The sequence below is a fragment of the Anopheles gambiae genome, chromosome 3 (genome assembly GCF_943734735.2).
Source record: "Anopheles gambiae chromosome 3, idAnoGambNW_F1_1, whole genome shotgun sequence".
NCBI lineage: Eukaryota > Metazoa > Arthropoda > Insecta > Diptera > Culicidae > Anopheles > Anopheles gambiae.
The window spans coordinates 87,681,944-87,703,032 of NC_064602.1; the positions used below are offsets into that span (position 1 = coordinate 87,681,944).

General features: G+C 44.1%; 1 protein-coding gene across 8 annotated transcripts in view; it reads left to right on the plus strand.

Annotated features, from left to right (window-relative positions):
* The window catches only part of LOC1281006 (transcription factor AP-2-epsilon), a 71,089-nt gene that overhangs the window by 36,145 nt on the left and 13,855 nt on the right, over positions 1–21,089 (plus strand). For 3 of the 8 annotated variants that reach the window (XM_061657038.1, XM_061657034.1, XM_061657032.1), the window contains exon 2: positions 15,585–15,614. The exons of 3 other annotated variants lie outside the window; for them this stretch is intronic. In XM_061657038.1, coding sequence (XP_061513022.1) covers positions 15,585–15,614 — 30 coding nt within the window. Of the gene's footprint in view, positions 1–15,584; positions 15,615–18,577; positions 18,655–20,297; positions 20,692–21,089 lie in introns of those variants that run through there. 2 more of the 8 variants (XM_061657035.1, XM_061657036.1) reach the window with 2 other exon arrangements.

Below are 21,089 nucleotides of genomic sequence, written 5' to 3' on the forward strand. Positions count from 1 at the left end.
TGCACTCCGGGTCGGGGCCGTACGGTGCAGCTCGTGCCACCGCAGTTGCCGTTGATGGTTCGGGCGCGATACCGTGCCACCACCGCTGCTGCCGCCGCGCTGTGGCCCATTAATTTGGTGGACTTTTTTTATGAAAGAAACAAAAAAAAATATATCGGCTACATCTTTCCGCGCTGTGCAAATAAAGCGAAATAAACAATAAAAATAATTACAAGTTAATAATAATTTATTAACCGTCGGTGCCCGGTGTCCCCGTGTGTTCTTTTGCCGCCTTTTTGCCGCATTTGCCGGAATGCAAGTGCCGTAACGGATTCTCACTCGCAGCGCGGTGTCGGAGGTCGTGTCTCGTGGATGCAACGTGCAGCAGGACGGAGGGGAGGTTACGGGGTGGGATGAGCAAAACGGAATGCAACCAGCTCGCGAAACAAGTGGCCCGGTCATTTTAAGCGACAGTACGTACACACAAAATAAAAATGCCAGATTTTATTGGTTCTTTAGGGGAGGATGGGGCAATATGGGCAGTCGTTGAGCTTTATTTTTGATTTGAAACGCTATTACTGATTAAAAAATGTTAAAAATACTGGCACGAGCAGTGTTTCATTTTTCAATGAGTATTTTAAATAATTATCTACTGAACCTAATAATTAGGCCTCGAAAAACTAGCTAAACGACAACAGAGTCTACAAAGTCTGCTCCCAATTAACCCGGTTCTTGACTTATGTTTATTCTGAGATACGCGTTTTCTTTTAAATTGGCAGAACAATCAGTACAATTTGCTTCAAGAATTGTCCAATGCAGTATAAATTGCTATAAATTACAGACTGTACATAATTCTGCCTCATTGTAAACCTAACCCCCATTGTTAAATACTATTTTCATGATACTTCAAATAAAAAATAGCACATCTAATACTACTGGGTCGCATATGGCCACGTTTTCCCGCAAACCTTTTAATTGTACAAACTCGCAAAAAGAAAGAATTTATCATCCCCTTTCTTCTTCTCGCCGTGGAGATTTTCCAATCAGATCTATCAGGTGCAGTTTGCAAAACAAGCAAAACATCTCCCAAAGGAAGATCGTTTTGTAAGGACACAAAACACGGCTGTGTTAGCCCACCGGAGCAAGATTTATGAGACATTCTGTTGCTTTTTAAACGTCGCGCAAAAGAGAGACAGAGAGAGAGAGTGATCCGGGTGAGAAGAAATTGATTTAAAATGCATACGTGAAAAAGGGATCCCCGCGAGGAGGATCGCCGGATCGGACGTGCCCGATAAATGCTAATTTGTCTTCCGATAGGGCACATCGCACAAATGTGGGACCGTTTTGTACGCGTGTGACAATCACCATCGGGCACCATCTGGCGGGGTGTTGGGGTTAACCTTTTCCGCCCCGTGTCGGGATGAAGCAGGTGAAGATCACTCGGCACCGGCAAAAAAAGGGAATTGGTGATTGATTTTCCCACGTTTTTGTGTTGCATGTTGTATTTGCATTGTTTTGGTTCTGTTTTTTTATTTTTTGTGCACAAAAAAGGCACATAATAAAAGAGGATGATTTCTTTTATCATATAAATTAAGCAATGTTTACCCTTTTTTGGGGAGAGGTGGTTTGGAGTTAAAATGAGCAGCTTTTGCTGCGCAAAACAATAAAAAAATGGGTCAAACAAAACCCTTCCGGCTCGATCAATAGCTTCCCTTAGAAGGAGTAAGACGAATGGAAATAAAGTCAAGTAATTGGGTGATCATTTATTTCTTCTCTCTCAACGGGCGAACGAATGAAAACAAACCGATCGGCGCTATGCTTTAGAGCGGTTCAGGGCGATGCGAGAGAGATACAGAAAGGGGGAAAAGGGAAGGGACTGCTTTCTTTCGTGCCATTAATTACCCTTAGCCCTTGGAAGTAATCGAATATTCTCCCGGCCTGCAACGATGATAATGCGTACCTCTTTCAATGGATTCATTTAATGCTCAGAGTTTTTAAAAAAACCGAAGAAAAAAATCACAGCTCACACGCAACAGCACCATTGAACCCTTTTTCCCGAAACCCTTTCTTCGGGTGGGTATGAAAGCGCTAAGAAATGACACGAACAATCATACGCGTCAATACGAGCATGATCCGATCTGCTTAAGTATGAAGTGATTCCGCCCGAATAGGGATGATGGTCCATGGAGGAACGCATTGAGCTTTTTTGATTTTTGATTGATCTTTCTTCGATGCAGCCCCGGCTCGATTGTGCTTCGAAATATAGGACAGTACGTGTGTGTGTGTGTGTCTGTTTGTAAGAGTTGCATTCTGGAAAGTCTCCCCATTTTTGTGGAGCATTACCGCGATGGTGCACACAGCGCACGGATAAAAGAGCGCTTTTCTTTTGTTAATTCACACGAAGAGAAGAAAAGAGAGTGAGCGTTGAGCCCCCTGCAAAGGGGTAGCCAAAGCCTCCAGCTCGGTAGTTGTTGATTGATTAACGTGTAAGCTTCGGTTTTATCACACGCGCGTATTACAACGGTGCACCGCTAGGCACCGACATTTCGAATCGATAGACTTCAAACGGCGTCAAGTGACGAACCTTCGAATAAAGCGATTTAGCGTTTTTCGAACTACCTTTCAAGTCCATTCAGATAAAGTGACCATTTTTCATCCACCACTCACGACCAAACGGCTGCCGGGGTTCGGGGTTGCGTTGTCCAGCTCCAGCTGACGAAAGCAGGCCCCTCCGGGCTGATGCGTACCCGTGCCAGGACGGAATGTGTTCATCTACTCAACTTAATTACCCGTGATGTTTCGCTGTTCGAGCAGCATAGGTGCGCATAGGTTTGAAGACACACACATTGGCGTTTTGCGCTGTGTAGTGCGCGCCCGTGTATCGCGTGTTTTTACATCCCGAAAACTGTTTTGTTTTCCTTTAATTGGTGTACAACATACTCACGGTGGGTCCCGCACGAGACAACTATGGCCCGAAAAGAGGGAAAAAACAACCCTCCGCCCTGTCTTAAATCGATCTAAAGTCGTTTCCTTTCGAGACCGAATATCGCGCCACAGCATATTCGCCGGTGAACGGCATCATCATCGCCCAATTCCTTCGTTTGTCCAGTCTCAAAAATCAAACCTCCACCGGCTCTACCTGGAATAGAAAAAGTGTTTGAAGGCAGGGAGGGGATGGAGGAGATGGCAAGGGATGCTTCCAGCGCGCTTGGCTGAGGAAACACAAAATGTAGCGTTAGGTAAGGCGCGTTTTTTAATTGCTGACCAGGCTCGCGCTCGCGTTTTGAAGCGAGTGCTGGGAGACTCGTGCGCTCCGGCAGCACACGAACCCTCCCCCCTTTGTTTGGTGGTGCATGCGTTTATATAGAGTAAAGTTTCCGATTCGCTTTAATCATCGCCAATCATGAAACGTTAAACTATCATTCGAAAACTTTTGCCAGCACCGTGCGGCGTCAGCGCATAATTATAGCCATTAACCCAAACCTAGGGTATGCATGTGAGTGTGTTTGTGTTTTTTTTTTTTTGTTTTTTCGGTCGTTGTTTCTATTTTACAAGCAAGGGCTAGTGGCCAGTTCACTTTCCTTCTTCGCTGCTGCAGGTCTTTTATTAGCAGTTTAAAGACCGACCGAAGGGGACGGGGGAACACGTTTTGGAACTATTAATTTCAACACAATCACAACGCTCCGCAAGAGAAGAGCGCAGAAAACAGCGCGCGATGGATTAGTTTTAATCGATTGGAATTGTTTAATGTTACTCTATTACTATTGTGGGTCAATTTGATGAGTTTTGTTTTTATTTCTATTTTGCGATGCGGTTGGCCACGTCTCTACCGTCCATCTGCTGTGCTGTGGGGTTTTCCTCAAAGTGCGTGCGATAAATCATCGTCCAATCAACGTGTGATGTTTTGGGTTGACTTTTGAATGTTGTTTCGTATTTTTCGAGCGCTTTTAATGTTTCGCTTTAAATGCCGGTCTATGTTTATGCTTCTATCTGGAGATGGCGGTGTAATACACAAACGCTCATTATTTGTGCTGCTTTTATTTGCTATTCATTTGCTTGCTTCATGATATTTTCATATTGTTTACTGTCCTTTTGTTTTGGTTTGAAATATTTTAATATTCTCTATTTAGGCTCATTATTTTCATTAAATCTTCTTTCAATTTTATTTGTTATATTTTTTTTAAATTTGTTTCTCGATCATTTTATCGTTTTCAACTACACATTTATACATGTTTTGGGTCCGTTTTACCCATTTCGCATTTTTGTGTTATATTTACTTCATAAAATTCATTATTTTTGATTCATCATTTAAATTATGTTTTTATCGCCAAATTTGCTATCACATCTGTTCCTGTTTCTTTTCTTTTTTGTTACATTTTCTCATCTTCTTTTTTTTGTATGTTTTGTTTGAAGCAAAACAACAACCAGAAACAATAACTTTATCCTTTACCCTGATTTTGTTTTTTTTTTTTGTTTAGTTTAGTGTTTTCCACCATTTAAACTTTTGCTATTCTTTTTCATTATTTTGTTCGTGAATCATTTCCCCAGCAAAAAAAAAACCCTTCTTCTTGTACACTATATCTCAACACTTTGAAGTTGTTTCGCTAATTCAATTCGGGCGACCGGATATTGTTACCAAATTTCACTTTTACTAATGAGAAAACCGGCAAACAGCCGAAATGGATGCAATTTCCTAATTCAATTGTACCGGTTCAGTTTTTTAAAACCCGCCCCATTCCCGCTGAAGGGATGGTTCGGGCCCTATCCTTCGAAGGGTTTGCTGGTCCTCTCCCCTCACGCACACCTTTACACGGCACACCATATGCTCTCTGTACCTTTTAGCGTATTCGCAAATGTAAAAGTTCTAGCGAGGATTAATTCAGCTCACCTTGAGCATGGCGTCAGACCGTCTAGCTTTGCGAGTTTGTGTGTGTGTGTGCGTAAGAGAGAACGCCACTTATGCTACCTCTTAGCCCTTTCTCCCCTCTTCATTACCATCCTTACACAGTTTGGTGCATTTTTTTGTTGTGGATGTTTTTTTTTACATCAAGACTTTAGTTTGTGTCGTTCCTTTGCTTTAAATTACATTCAAGCTTGCTCGATTTCCGACCCAAGGTAGGACCTTTGCAACAGTAAACTGGGAGGGTTGCGAGTAGCAAAACACACACACACACACATAACCTCTCCAGCATACAAAAAACCGGCTTCAAACTGGGTAACATTCTGGGGGAATCGGACAGAACCCCTTCAGCTGTCGGTCGGCTGTGTGCCTTGGGGGCATCAAATTCTGTTTCATTCCCCCCGCCTCTTGCTCATCCCACAGCCGTCCGCACAGCTCGCATGCACAGATTAACGCATATTGGGACGCGCTGACGCTGTTTGCTTAGAGCGACCGGGACGACGGTTTGCTGCCGAAGCATAACTGAAACAAACGCACCTATTGCTAATTGTGCCGAACGCGAAGGGAAGCGTAACCGTTTTGAGCGGTAAGCGAGCGGGGTTTTTGAGCATTCGCTTTGGCTGCTTTAAATGGACGCTCTTTCTGTGTTCGTTTAACTCTGCCCCTTTCATCAAGTGTTCGATGCGCGTGTTTGTGCCCGTAATAAAATATATTGTCCATCTTCGGGGTTCGGGGGTCCGGGACCGGGTCCCATCTTTAATGGGATGATTCGCCGTTGTGCCGTTTTAGACAATCCGCCCATGACGCACACGATCAAACAAATTGCACCTAATGAAGCGCACCTAACCCACAACTGCACAACAAGCCTCCCTTTGCCACCCAAAACCCTGTCCTTATCCTCATGGGCACAGGCCAGATCCTGGCCCAGGGTTGAGATTAGCAATTATTTCGCACACCAAATCTCCCCACCCCGAAACCACATTCCACATTATGCGCGGGTCTCGCGGGAGATTACCGTTTAGAGAAACATTAATCATCCGCGCGCACGTACGCTCGGGTAAGCGCTAGGAAGCGCTCTCTTTACAAAACCCCGTCGGCAGCAGTAGCATGTCGTTTGGGATCGCAGACGGGGATCGCGGAATGATGGAATTCCTTGTCCTCGGTCAAGCCGCACGATGATGATGATGATGATGATCGGACTTGTTCACGACCGCCTCGAAAATGACACAAAACTTTTATCATTCACCGTTGCAGTGGTACCACCGCCCGCCCGCCCGCAATCGGTCACGATCGATTCGGTCGCGTAAATCGGCGCGTTTCGGTTTGGTTGAATTTGTCCGCCACCACATAAAATGAGCATTCCAGCATTTCAGCGGTACAGAATTTAATGGGAAGGAATGTTTGTTTCACTCGCAGATGTCGCCCGGGATTACGGGTAGCACACACATTCCACAATGTTTGGATTGTTTTTTGGCAGGTCATCATCCTGCCGCGTGCAATTAGATCGTGGAGAAAGTTCCTGTGCAAGATTGAAGTGAAGTGGGCACAATCTTTCACAACCTTCTTTTTCAGGAGACAAAGACAAAATGGTGTCTGCAGTATAAGTTTGAAATAATTTTAAAAAAAATTAGATTTCAAAACTATCAAACTAATTTGATGTTTAAAAAATCATAGAAATTGTTTTAGCTTTGCTTGTTTTATTTGTCATTTTTAGCCATATTAAATGTGAAATGAAAATTGGTTTGTCTCCCAAAATACTTAATCGTCAATTTCATTACATTCAACCCGTTCGATAAACCCCAACAATCTACCAAGCATCATCTAAACTGAAATAATCTCCCTAGCTCCCTCAGTATCAGCTGATTCCGGTACAGCAAAGCCCTCGCGCAGCAAGAACCAGAAACGTAGCAAAGGTGGAAAGCTTGCCGGAGCGGAAGAAAAATTTAGATATACACAAGCCACAGAGACCTGCACTTTACAGCGCCCCGATTACGCGATGTTTGCGACGCCCCGACGCAAAACTTCAAATAAACTTGCCCACATGATTACTGGCAAGCTGACCATTGCTTGCTGCTCGGGGAGGATATCGGGCACGCTATCGGCTTAACCTCGTTTCCATTCGAAGCCGCAATCGCAAAAAGGAAAAGAAGCAAAAAATAGACACACACACACATACACACACACATACAGCAACACAGATCGGTTCCCTTTTCCAAGTCGCGTTCGCTAACCGGGTGCTATAAAAGTGCAGTCCCGGGCTCCGGAGAATCTGGACCGGAAACCGCGACAACCTGCGAGCTTTCGGGCTTGGCTACGGGGAACCGAACCGTAAAATAAAACCAAACCGAGCACCAAAAGGGTGGTGGCGCGTGTGCGCACAACATTTATGGCCTCTACGCTCAGAGCCACATAGAGCGGGGTGGGATGATGCTTCCCCAATCATCGGCACCCTTCGAACGGCGATTCGAACGGAAGGCGCGACATCAGCGCGAACTGTTCTTTTTTTCTTCTTCTGCCGCTTCTTTCTGTCTTTCGGCTCGGATGGTGGTGGAAATTAATAAATTATTTCGCTACGGAATCGAGACTGGCACTCTCGTCCCTTCTTTTACTGCCCCTTATGCTGGGACGGGAATGGGTAGCTAGAAGGTTGAGAGATTATTCGTAAGCTCATTCACAACCAGGTGCTACTATGCACTCATACATCCGCACGAGCCTACAGCACATGGGCATGAATGAAAATCTTTGCTCCAAAATTGAACTAACGTACCAAACGTACCTAAGGGGGGTAGAAAACCTTCAAGAAATGGTCGAAAACGGTTCCCCAGAATGAGCCTTCGGAACAGCTGACCCGAAACTTCATGGCCCAAAACCCTCCCTTTTCCCATTCACAATCTTCAATTTTGGTCCTTCGAACCGGATCGGCTAACGCGTCGCTAGCACGAAAACGTCTCAAAACGACCATCGCAAACGTTCGCGCATGCCAATGAACCTCCATGAGGGAGGAACCGCCGCTGCCACCGGATATCCGATAGCTATTTTTCATGACATTGCTTTGCCGGTATTTCTACGTCCCTCTCCCCTGCCTTGCCTTGTGTGACACTCCGTGGGCTCCGACGCTTCGTTTCTTCTCCGTGGGACATTTCTTGCTTCCTCCGAGAGCGGGACACACAACTTATCAAACGCTCGCTCGATACCTCTCCATCTAAATTGGCCCCACAGCAACCCCTCTCGGCTAATCGATCGAGGAAAGGGGTTAGTTTTGACAGAAAAGTGTTCAAAACGGGATTTTTTTTTATTTATGTCAACCCGAGTTGGGCAGCCGGGGAGGCAGTCCCAGCTCGGATCGGAATCGAACGTTATCGATACGTTTCGGTCAAACTGTTGATCAACCGTACACGAAAAAGGGAGAGAGAGAGAGGGAGAGATAAAAAAACATAGCAAACAAAAATCGCTGTCAATTAATAAATTAATTGGTCACACATTAACATTCGCATGGGAACGTACCGACCTGTGTCGTGGATCATTTTAAAACGATTCCAGCGCCTGCGATCCGGAAGCCGTACCCCGGCGTGGCAGTGGATGTATCGTTTGAATCGGCGGGATGCGTAAGAATGCGCTGGGAAGCTTGCGACCCCCTATTGTACTGGGGACGATATTTTGACGATCTTTGTCGCATCGACACGGGTATTGTTTGGGAAGCATTTCAGCGTGTAACCGGAGCCAGGCGTGGTAAGATGATGCATTTGAAATGGGAATCCATCCGTGTTTGAGGAACTATATCGATGATGCCGTGGAGAGATGGTGAGATATATGGAGAGGAAGAGGGAGTGAAAGAGATTTGTACAGTTAAAGGTGTAAGCTTCTGGAATTATAAAGCTGATGACATTCAAACAGCAGCGCGGTAGTCATAGGAGCTTTCAGCAAAGCAAGTCTACTTAAATTACCTTAAAATACCAATACAAAACATGTTATCAGTATAAAAAGGATATTGATGAATTTGTTTTTTTTTAATGGAAATTAATGTAATAATTTTCAATCATTAAACAAATACTTTTTAATTCTTTATTTTTATCTTTCTATTTCTCTCCTTCAATGTTTGTTTTCAACTTTTAAACACTTTTTTGATACTGTAACTTTGCTTATATTACACAGTCTTAGTTTTTAATCACATTGATTGCTCTGTGGTTTACTTTAGCTGAAGAAATGTATTTTATTTTGTTACGCTTTTCTTGTTACAGATCAAAATACAATATTTTCTGTACGTTGGACACATTTTACATATTTTGCGTTACTTAAAATCGAAAAAACTATACAATTCTACCAATAATTGGACAAAATATTCCAGGGACAGAAACAAATTAGCCAGATAAAACTAAAAGCTCGCATTCTTTTCATACATAATTAATAATTTACATAGTTGGTAGTTTATTTAAGTCTGTTCCCAAGATACGCAGTTTTTCTTAATTTAACAAATCAAATATCAAATCAGTACATTTGCTTCAAAAATTGTCCAATGCAGTATAATTGGCATACTCCTCAATCCACTTAGAAATCAGAAATATCAGCATTTTTTGCACAAATTATTTAAAATTAATGAAAAAGTGTTTTAAAGTATTATATTTAATAAAAAAAAACCAGCAATTATTCGTCGCATTATTTTAGTCGCAAAACGATAAATTCGACTTACGCGGACATTCGAGTTAAGCAGATTGCTCGGGAACGCATAAACCACATATTTCGGGAACAGAGTGTGCATTAAATATGAAACGAAAACAAGATGCAAAGACAAGATAAAAACGATTTAAAAGTCAGGTAATTATAATGATTGGATTAATAATCTTTGAAATTTTAATGCAAACTGTACGAATTATAAGTTTAATCAATCAAAGGAAACATTAAGCGAAATGAAAAAAATAAAGTAAATAAATAATTGTAAGATCCTCGCTTTAGCATTATGTTATAAAAATATTCGTCATCTCACTCTGGCAAATCGTCTCCACCACAGGAAACATCCATCAATAGAAAGATACAGATTGGCTAGAGATGAAATATTTTAATTAAACCATCTTCCACGGACACACTTTCTCGTGTTCTCGAATCGACGTGCCGCATACCTTACTGTATAACCCCAAAACCTTTCAATACCTTTTTTCCCTGCCGTGCTGCCGTTGCGCGCCTTTGGAAGCGTTGAAATTAATTACACATCCTAACTGCTTCGGATGGCGATTTTTCAATCAGCAGCCGGGAGTGCTACGAAAATCCGTCAAATCTGGCGCTCTGGCACTGGCTCCTTCCCGCGCCGGCTTCTCCGCTGGGGTTTGGGGAAAAACTCATCGCCAGCCAGGGTGAAGGGCATCCAACATGAAGGGGGGCGAGCTTTGAAAGCGAAAGGAGGGAAGCGGTTCGTGTTCGATTCGGTCACCCCGAGCACAGGCTTGACCTGGGCATTTCAACTCCTTTCCCCGAAAGATCGATTTTAACACGGCATTGGGGCGCAACAAACCCGAAAAAAAAACACTCACTCCCCGAATGATTAATGATGGAATTGTATCAAACATGATTTATATTCAAATCTGGAAATGGACTTACGGTTGATTTGCTTTTCAGGGGGTGGTGGTGGTGGTATTTTTCGGGGAGCTCAACGAGACGCCGCTGCTGCTCGATCTCGCATTATCTTTGCTCATGTCACCATCGCTAAGGTGCGCAGGCGCGCGCGCCCAAGTCGACGATGCAGACGACGACGGCGGCGGCGATGATGATGATGATGATGCGAGCATATTTTCCCCCTCGGTTCGGTTTTCGGAGGCGCGAGTGCGCGCGTGTCTAGCCACCGGGGTGGAGTGTCTTCGGGAGGCGAACTATGTTTCAATTTATTTCACTTTGTACAGGGCTTGATTTTTCGTTTTACTTTTTTCTGTTAGTCCCCACTGCACTGCACTGGGCCATCCATTCTGGGCCGAGGTCGGTCCAAATAAATTGGACGATCAAACGGCCACCAAAACGGCCAAAGAAGTCATCAATCGGTGGCGTCGATGTTGTCTGTCGCTGAATGTTTTTTTTTTCGGACACACCGATCATGGCGCAGTGTGGTCGTGGCCGAGAATTCTCCCCGAAAGCTCCAAACCGGGGACGACGACCGTGCAGGAATCGGTGGGATAAAGTTTTCATTTTATGTTTCGCTCTTTCTGCTCACTTTGCTTAGTAGTTGCGCACGATTCGATTCGATCAATCTATTGCTGTTGCCTGGCAGCTTGTTCATGCCTCGTCCCTCGCTGCTCGGGTCTAATCGTCAGCGGACCTTGTTTGTTCCCGAAAAAAACAACCCCAAAGGCCCCCGAGATGCGGCCTCAGCTCGCTGCTCCGTCGATGATCAAATTAAGTTATTATCCTCTACAAACGAGATTGTTAATGCGTTTTTTGATCGCACGCCACGGGAGCAACAGGTCCCGCCGCAGCAACGAGCACCCTTTGGAAGGTGATTTTGTACCACGACTTTTCACGTTCAACCATTTTATTGACACGCCCGAACTCTCTGCCCCAATGGCGATTGCAGAGAAGGACACAGTTAGGCGTGTGCCAGGATAAGCATGTCCAGCACCAAGCATATTTGCGTCATTTATCAAGAGCAGCTTAATAAAGCCGGGGCGCAACGCTTCAGGGCACAAAAGCACATGTTTGGCTTGAACCTTTTCCCTAACGGAGCTTCGGAAAGTGTTGTGTGACATTTAAGGCTTTATTTTTGATTTTTTTTCGGTAGCCCCCTCTTTTTATTATTTACTTTTACTCCTTTCTTCTCTCTCTCACGAGTGTGTTACTCGCAGGAAATTAATTGTTTCACACGCTTCGCTTTGCTTCTCGCCCAAGCACTTGTTCGTCTACCAGCAGCAGCAGCAGCAGCAACAACACCGCCTATTGCCTTTAAAACGCTATTAACATAAACATGTTCGCTATGTTACGCGGATGCGTTCTCCCGTCCCCCTCCCCCCTCTTCTTCCGAAGCGTCCGATTGACTGAAGAAGCCACCCTGGCCGCTTAATTATCAACCTGCCGTGGCTTCAGTCCAATCACGCAAAGGAAGCATAAACAATGCCGAACCGACCTGGGCTGGCGTGCCACTGGGTGGCCACGATGTTACGAACTGATTTCGGTGTATCTCTCTCTCTGTATGGCCTGCTAGGCTAGGCTTGCGGAGTGAAATTTACGAGTGGGAAAAATCGATTGCACCACAATCGCGCACCACTGGGACTGGGAGTTGGTTGTTTTTTCGACAGAAGAAATCGCGGGAGCAGGAGGCAAAAGCACAATTTATGGACCCGAATCGGTTCCCCCGAGCAGACGAGGTCTCTCATCTAAAAAAGCAAGATTTATTTGGCACCAACTCATTTAGCACTCTAAATCTAAGGTCGAAGAAACAATCGTTAATCCAGCAGCCTGGCACGGTTAGTTCATTTAAAAATCGCGCATATCCTCGCGTGGATTTTTCGCTCGTGACCTACGACATTTATCCAGTGTCGTCGCTGTGTGCTTGAAGAAGCTCTAATCATGCTCGCTCCCCCAGTGTAAATATTCAATTTCATCGGCCCAGTTACCAAATGGACTCGAGGCAAATTATGACTAATGTGCGGGATGATATTTCACCAACATCCTCTCAGATGGAAAAAATGGGGAAGCGAAATGTAACGGATTCGCGCCTCTTCAGTTTCAAAATGGGCCCACGAGTGAATTGATTTTACAATTAATTTTAATCAAAACATGCCATTTCCCGTTCCGGATAGAAGTTTGGGATAGTGTCTGGGACGGTTCGTTTGTTTTGTGTTTCGTGGCGAAATTTATCAAAACCTAAAAAGGGGCAGTTTCGGCACAATTTTCTTTCTTTTTTTATTTTTGGAGATTATACAAATATTCCCACGGTTAGTCTTTTTGACATTTTTTAATTCATTATTTGTATGAAAATCACACATCAGATTGTTTTTTTAATTTCTATCAAAATGGTTGTGTGTTTTGCTATCGCAAGAATTTTGTTAGTTTTATTGTATTCGATATTTGTGTAAAAACTGTCATTTTTGACAATTGTTTTAATTATTTGCCGGATAGATGACTAGTTTAATGAGAGTTTATAGTAACACAAATCTAAATGCTTAAAATCGCAGGGATAGTTTAATTATTCACTACAATAGACTCGATCATCACTTAACGATAAAGATCACCTAGAGTTTGACACATAAAATTATTCTTTTTTTATTGCGAAACTGCTTAAAAAGATAAACAATCGATACCAAGGATGCATTTTTAAATGTTAATTAAAACACTCTTAAGATTGTCTTTAAAAAAATCACTAAATTATGATAGCGATCAGTATGAGTGTAACCATTGTACGGATATTTAGACAGAAAATAGAAACACCTATCAACACTTCTTTCACAACAGAGTTTCGAATGGTTTGAAATTAACGAACAATCTTGCCGTCTTGAATAAACTGTATTTTTTACTGCCATCTACAAAACAGCACTCAAAACATTAAGCTATATTTGAAAACGTGTAATACTTTCTCAGTAAATGTTTAAAATAATTAACTATGGTTATCTTAAAAGCAAACCGATGTTATGTAATCGTTTTGCTATAGAAACATTTAGCTCCAAATTTCTCAACTAATTTGCAATACTTATTGCCCGTTGCTAACAGCATCCCACTTACTATCAACCCGAAACAAACACCTGCCGAGTTGTGCTACAAACCGTATCGTAAAATGAGCACGATAAGCCCACCGTCAAAAAGCTCCTTAAAATCTGATCGCACTTTCAACCCCACAACCATCACACAACCAACCCACACCACTGGATGGAGCAGCCTAGATGTGTTCCATCATCTCCTACCGCCCAGCCGAACGTTACCTTTATCTTCGACAATTTATCGAACCGTTTAACGCTGAGCGAGTTCGTTTCGAAGAGCGTGTATGTGTGTCTGGTTTTGCTAAAACGCTCTAAACGCAGCGATGAAAATTAATGTTACCTTTTAGCCTCACGCGTCCATCGTAAAGGTGCGTTTATTATTCGTGTTGTACGGCAGTACCTGGAAGCCCTTTAACCTGTAGCCAAATGTTTAGTTTTAGCTCCATATGATGGGAGATTGTACGTGGTCCGTTGGCGTATACATTCAGCTCAGTAAACCAACAAGATCAGATCTCCCCATTTTCTCTATGGATAACTGGCACAAGAAAGAGCCGGAATCTAACCATACATTTCGCGTCCTCACATTGAAAACAACAAAACGAGATCTTCTTCGATTGATAGCGAGTCAGCTAACCCACGGCACACTGTCGATCTTGCCGCCCCTCCCCAGTCCGATCGGTCACATTTTTCACCCACAAAAACGGGAAATTTATTGGTCATCAGCCACCGCCCGCCTGCTAGCACCAAAAACCCATCCCATCCCAGTCGTGGAAGTCGTGTGTCTTCCAAACGGCTTCCGAAATACAGCCCACAAATTCCGACGGCGAACGGTGAAACGCCTTATCTCAGGCGCGCGCGCGCGTGTTCGTTTTGGAGCGTGTGTGTGTGTGTGTAAAATTGTCTTTAAAATTACAGCCCAATCTCCGTGCGCTCCAAGATGTTGTCCGCTAAAGCTGAGAGGGTTGTAAAAAAACGCGCGCTACTACAAAAGCCTTTTTATTGAACAGTAATCCATCATTTTAATGGCTTCCTCTCGGTTGGGCCATCGATCGTCCCGGATAGATCCTGCCGATTTGCACGGCACTTTGGCCCGCGGAGCATTGAAAGGGGAAGTTGGACGAAGATGCAGAGGATAGCTGATGAGACACCGGTACCATCTTACTGGAATAACACTTTCCACAAAACGCTGAAAGAGTTGAAAGAGGCGCGAGCGAACGTAAAGGCACATACTTGGACTTATCTGCTAATCTAAATAGTCCTTCGCTAGAGCATCCTTCCCTTTGGTTGGTGGGGTAGTTTTACAAAGCATTACACTCACCCTCGTCCTGCCTTGAATGAGTCATTTTTCACCTCACCGAAGAAGGGAATAAAGCATGCCCGAGACATGTGAAAAATAAATAACTTACAAATACACCGGTGAATAAACCATTGACAAGCGAGACGGGACATAATTCTAAACACCAAAGCGCCACCACTCCGTTATCATCAACCTGTATGGTCGTCCGGTTCGACCAGCACAAAAAAAAACGAAGAACATTATTCATGGCTAGAAGGATTTGAAGCATGGTTTCATTCAGCTTGGCGCTTCTTTCCGGCGGCCACAGCGCACTCTTGCCTCAGCTTCCGCAGCGCTTTCTTTAGGTCCTTTGCCGGAAATGACCTTTTTGGCTGTGCAAAGTGTGAAGAGAAGACGAACACGGAACGAACACCATTGAACATCAGGAAGTGTTATCGTGAGCACCTTCTAACACTGTCGAAAGGACATCCCGAGAATGGAATTTTCGATTTTTTCTCCGTCTTTTTTTGCTTAGTTTACCAAAAGACATCTACGAACCTTTAAGCAGCCACTAAGGAGCGGTCAAGCGACACATCTAGAAATTATTACTATACGTCTAACTTACAACAATAAAAAACAAAACAATAAAACTTAACTAAAAACCGTAGCTAGATGCATTTGAAGCAGACCCAGATATCGAACAGAAAACACAATATGCTGAAATGCTCTTCTCTTCTCTTTTTTCTCTTTCTAATTCCAGACACTCACACCGTCCCTACAATCACAGCTGGTAATTGAATTAATTAGCTCCATTTAATGGTACCCTCCCTTACGCTTCCCTCCTTCCCGCCACCACCATTGTTGTGCGAGCGACCATTTTTGATCATATGTACACAAGGCTACACCATGGCTGGCTACTACTACTACTACCTACTACCTTCTACTTCTGTTTGCCCCTTCTCGCATGTACAGTCTGTGTCATCACGCAGCAACTGATTTGTGCTTCCCTTTTTTTGCTTGTTTTTTTTTTCTTTGCCTACTTTAAACATTTTTACCCCTTTATTCTCTTTCTCTCTTTCTTTTGCTCCGTTTTTTGCAACTGTCAGTTTCATCTTGATGAGTAATACGCAAACACAAACATGCTGTATGTTTATCCTTCTTCTTTCTGGTTGTAGTTTTTCCGCTTCCTTTTATACTTTTCCATTTTTGTCCTGTTTTTTTTTTCATCTCCTGCATCTTCCCCTACTCTTTTTTCACTGCTATACTGTACCGCTGCATGGAAAAAGTTGACAGGCAGTGTACGTCACCGTTAACCCCCTCACCGCACACAGTGTGCTGGGTGCATCTTTTTGCCAACGCTCAGGACCACCTTTCCGGAGTTTGGCTCCTCCTCCTATCCTGTCCAAAAAAACGGCTGCCACGGGATTGCGATTGAACCTTCTGCCAACCCCCTCTGCAGCCAACGACAAAACCGGTCACCTAGGGACCTCGGAAAGAACAATGTATGTGTGCACATATGTGCATGTGTGTGTGCACGTACTAGTACCGAGTTTCGGTACTCGCTGCAGGAGGGAAATATGTGTGCAATGCCTTCAGGGGAAATGCCGGCGACCGGAACACAGGAACAGGAACGCAGCAACACATTTTCCATTCCATTTTGCCCGATTCCATTGTGTAACACGGTGTCGATCATCAAGGAACAGATGTTCTGCATTGATTGTGCTTAAGTGTGATGATATAACATCGATTATTCAATTGCGAAACAAAATGGCAAGCCATTTTCCCGTGAGATCGGTTTTATTACAATGAATTAATGGTTTAGGCGCGGAGCAGCTTTAAAGCAGCTCTTATGAAGCGTCCAAGCTGTAATGACGCTGCTAAGCAGCTTCAGCTCAAGAAACGATTATTTCAAATGACGAATTTTGGACTCTCTTTTTCTACAAGTTCTGTAACTAAACAGAAGCAGCAGGTGTAACCGAGCCCAAACTTCCACTTTCCAATGCGTTGCAAAACCCATTTCCCAGTAATGCGCTCGCGCCCGCAACCTAATCGCGTTCTGTGCGCGTTTTCCCTTCCCTAACGTTATCTAACGCCTTTTGCCTTCTCGCAGCCCTTCCGCCTGTGTAAGGCGGCTCAACCTCATTACCGGAGACGACCGCACTATCCGAAACCCGTAAGCGTCTGGGTGAAAAATGAGCCGCCACCACCAGAGCCTGGGTCAAACCCTGCCCTGGGTGCTGCCCCAGCCCTCCATTTGCGGATCCTCCATTAACCCACAATTATATTCGCATTCATCAGGGCGAACCATGGCGGTCGGTTTTGCAAAGCGCAATTAAACACGCAGCCCCTGGACGAAGCCCCTTTGCGAAAGGACCGGATTTTTTTCGGACTTTGCGGATTTTTGCCTGCGTGCGTTGTTCCGTTTTTGTTGTGGTCGTCGATTCTTGGCCGTGGAATGTGGAGTGCGGCTGGTCACGAAAGAGTTTGACGCTAGGAAGACACAAACGAATGCATACACCTGTAGCTTTCTCTTCATGTTGGCAAAGATGCTCCGGAGATCGCTATTTTCTCCTGAGGATCAGATCAGTGTCAGGCCTCGGAACGTTGCGAACATGGGGCAAAAGTATCTTATAAATAAAATCATGATTGCGCTTATGAAAATTCGCACTGGACGATCACTTTCGACAGTAATAGATCACATCATTGAAAACTGCGACTTATCGATGAACGTCTAAATTCTTGTTGAATTCCCTTACCTTAGCAAAGCTCAATCAGCTACGTAAACCACAAAGAATTGCGAACCAACCTTACGCACATAAATCTGCTAGAAAGTGATCATTATTAATTGGTAAATTATGAGCCACATTCCTAACATACCACATGCTGCTGCCGCAGCGGAACAGAACGGAACCAAAAACAAAACAACAAACAAAAAATCGAAACAAAATCCTGGAATGCAGAAGCAATTTCTGGGCGCTCGCTTTATTGCAGGTTCTGCCTGTTGCGCCGTTCGCCTCATCAGCATAATTTCAGTAGCTCAGGTCTCTTCCATCACGGGCGAAACACAGAGCACACACATGAATTAAAATGCTTTCTGCGTGTCTTTCCGGGAGTTTGCTCGCAGGCGCACTCTCGCACTGTGGCACTTCCTTCCCCCGAAGGAGTATGTCCTTTGGCCAGTGGCCTGTCGTTTCGCGCGAGAGTCAACACACTCTCCAGAAAAAAGGTAAAGAATCCCCCAATGCTTGAATGCTCCAAAAACCGCGCGCGTCCCAAACGGTGGGGAGGGATATTGGGCTGAAAATGTGCGCCCTCCCGAAGAGGAGGCAGCACACAAGGGCACACAAGCGGGAAAAACTGCAACTGAGGATTGGGTGACCGGGTTTGCCGCTTTGGCGACTGCGGCCAGAAAGAGAAGCAGCCGAATCAAGCCCTGAAGAGAAAAAAGGAAATGTCAAGGCAGCTTTCCTTCCGAGCCAACCGAGCCGAGTGCGTGCGTGTGTGGTAGGGATGGGACTTTGCAGGCAAACGAGAGAATGACAGAGAGCGATAAAGATGGAAGCATACATTTTGAGCATAATTTGTGAGTGAGAGTGAGCATAGCAAAGAGCTAGAAAGCTACGGGCAACGGCTGTGACGCACGCGAGAAGGAGAAGGAAGTCGGCGACGACGACGACGACGACAACAGCGAGGGGAAAACAGGCGCACGACGCGATGAAGGGGCCCAAACAAATCGTCGCTACCGATTTTATGCTCAGTTTGCGTTAGATCCCCCGGCTGTTATGATTGATTGGGGATGCTGCTTGGCTCGCTAGTGGATGATGTCCTGAGTAAGGATACGGGCGGGGCTGCGGGAAAAGCACACAGTGTGTCGCGATCGTGTGTGGAATTCCGGAGGAGGAGAGGAGCGTGCTTGTGACGATGATTGTTTTAAGAAAACAGTGAATTTTATACATACGCAAATTGCGAAAAGATCTGCTTGAAAATCGATCCTATACGATTTCTTCCTCTTGCGTGTGATTGCGTGTTTCTATCGAAAAGATGGAAGAAGGTGCTTCCGTTTCAGTGTGTGGCCCTTGTGGCCAGAAAATTTGTTCGTGATCAGCTTAACCTACAACCCCAGCAAATCGTTCCACCTCTCGATATACCCGATCGTACACGCACACACGATCAGCACGTGCAACCACTTTGAGGATCAGTTTTTTTGCGTTTTCCACAACCTCGCTGCTGGTGGAGTGTCCGTTTCGGGGCGAATCGTTTCAAACTGCCGTCGGTGAAGTGGTGCAATTCGGTATTATCCACTTAGTGAAAAGCGAGCAGCAAAATACAACCAGCCGAGTGTGCCAGCCAATGATTGAGCATAATTGAAAAATAATTAGACCTCATGTTACTGTGTTTCTGTTTGCGTGTGTATGTGTGTACTGTGTCGAGACTGCAAACTGTGTGCGAGTGCGGCGAGGAGACTGGAAACGTGCGGGCAATTTTCGAATTTAGCATACGAGAAAGAATTTTGGGGGCAACGAATGAAAATGAATATAACATTTGCTCGTTTTTTGGTTACCGATCAGAGTTTGAAGATATTGCGGAAAGCGAAAAAAGTGATCAAGTTTCAAGCAAAAAAAAAACACCACACTCATCACGATCGATCGCCTACAACGTACTTCCGTATCCGCCGAGTGGTTAATTGCTTCATTGCTTTCAGCCGCCGACTGCTAGCAGTAGCACGCCGCAGAAAAACGCCGTTTTGACACGTTAAATGATTCAGTATGGATCGTGCAAAAAGCACCAAATGCCGCCGGCGGATGTTTGGCGGTGGTGCTTTGAATGTAATTATTGCGTTTATATTTATACACTTACGCCCTACGGGGAGTAAAGGTTGCCTATGCGGACAAATTAGCCATCGTTTGCTAGCATACATACACGCGTGGTGTCCGTGTCCTTACTTGCGTACGCGCGGTAATTTCACTGGCCAATGGTGACGGCAAAGATTAATTCTATTAAATGCCAATTTGTCTAATTTCACTTATTATGTGACAAAAAAAGGTTATGCAAAGATTGATCTTTGCTAACTGCGCGTGACGTAACGCGGACGGGGTGGTGTTTATCTGTTTTCCAATTTCATTACAGTGATTTGTTTTTTTTTTTTTGTTGCATTTGTTGCATAATTTTGGTCTTAAAAAGAAGATCGCTATATATTTTTAAAAACCATCATTGCAAACAAAGATGTTAAGATACAATTTGAGATAGGAAATATCCTAGTCACGGCACCAACCAAATCAGTGATAGCTTTCAACTCCAATGAAGCTTGAACATTATCAAAAATTCTTAGTAAAAATTTTAGATATAAAAACACGTTGAAAGAATAATAAAATCTTATCATCGAGCTCTAAATGCTCAACATTTGGCATCGATGGCATCGATTCGATCAATTTTAAAGATGTTTCTAACTTGTAGAACCTTTTTTTTACTCCAGCCCGTGGTTGCCATACATAGATTTTGTTCGTAATTGAATTCCAGGTGAAGCGTACAGTGTGTAAACAACATGGAAATTAATGTGAGAAATGAAACAAGTGCATCTAATTTATCTCACCGATTCATCAATGAACAGCCACGAGCAGTATAAACGTTATTGAAATCATCCTTTTCCCCAAAATCGAATCGATCGAGTTTACTGTTACTGTAGCCATAAGTGATGTGTCTCCCGAAACGTTGCACGAGCGTTCGCCTGTGAAACAAACCCCATTCATTCTCGCTAACAAAACCGATCACTTTTGATCAAAAGACAACTGTTTCAACGAGCAAGCGACGAACCCGATCCAAAGATGGCATTGGCGTACGTAGACATGTCATCCGTTATCGAAGTGCAGGTAATGTCCCGACAAACGAACCGGGTTTCCAAATGAATGAATCTTTATCAGCGATAATTGCTTTAATTAGGAGCGTAACTGCTCAAGAAAGTGAAAGAAAGTTTGGCTTTTCCGTTCAGAATGCCTTCAATGACAACTCCTCTGGGTGTGCCAGTGTATGTGTATGGTTGACCTCTTGTTTTGTAATTTTTTTTTATACTACACTGATTGAAATTCATCTCTTAGTGGAGGGAGGCTGTTTGGTTTCCTTTTTCTTGCCCCAATGATTAATGCACACCAGTTCAACACACACGCGGAAATGACAAGCGATCGATACACGCCTTTCGATGTGTCCAAGAGAAGGCTCGCACAGTCCATACCCCCTCCCGGTGGCCAATTTTGGGAGTTTGATTGCAATT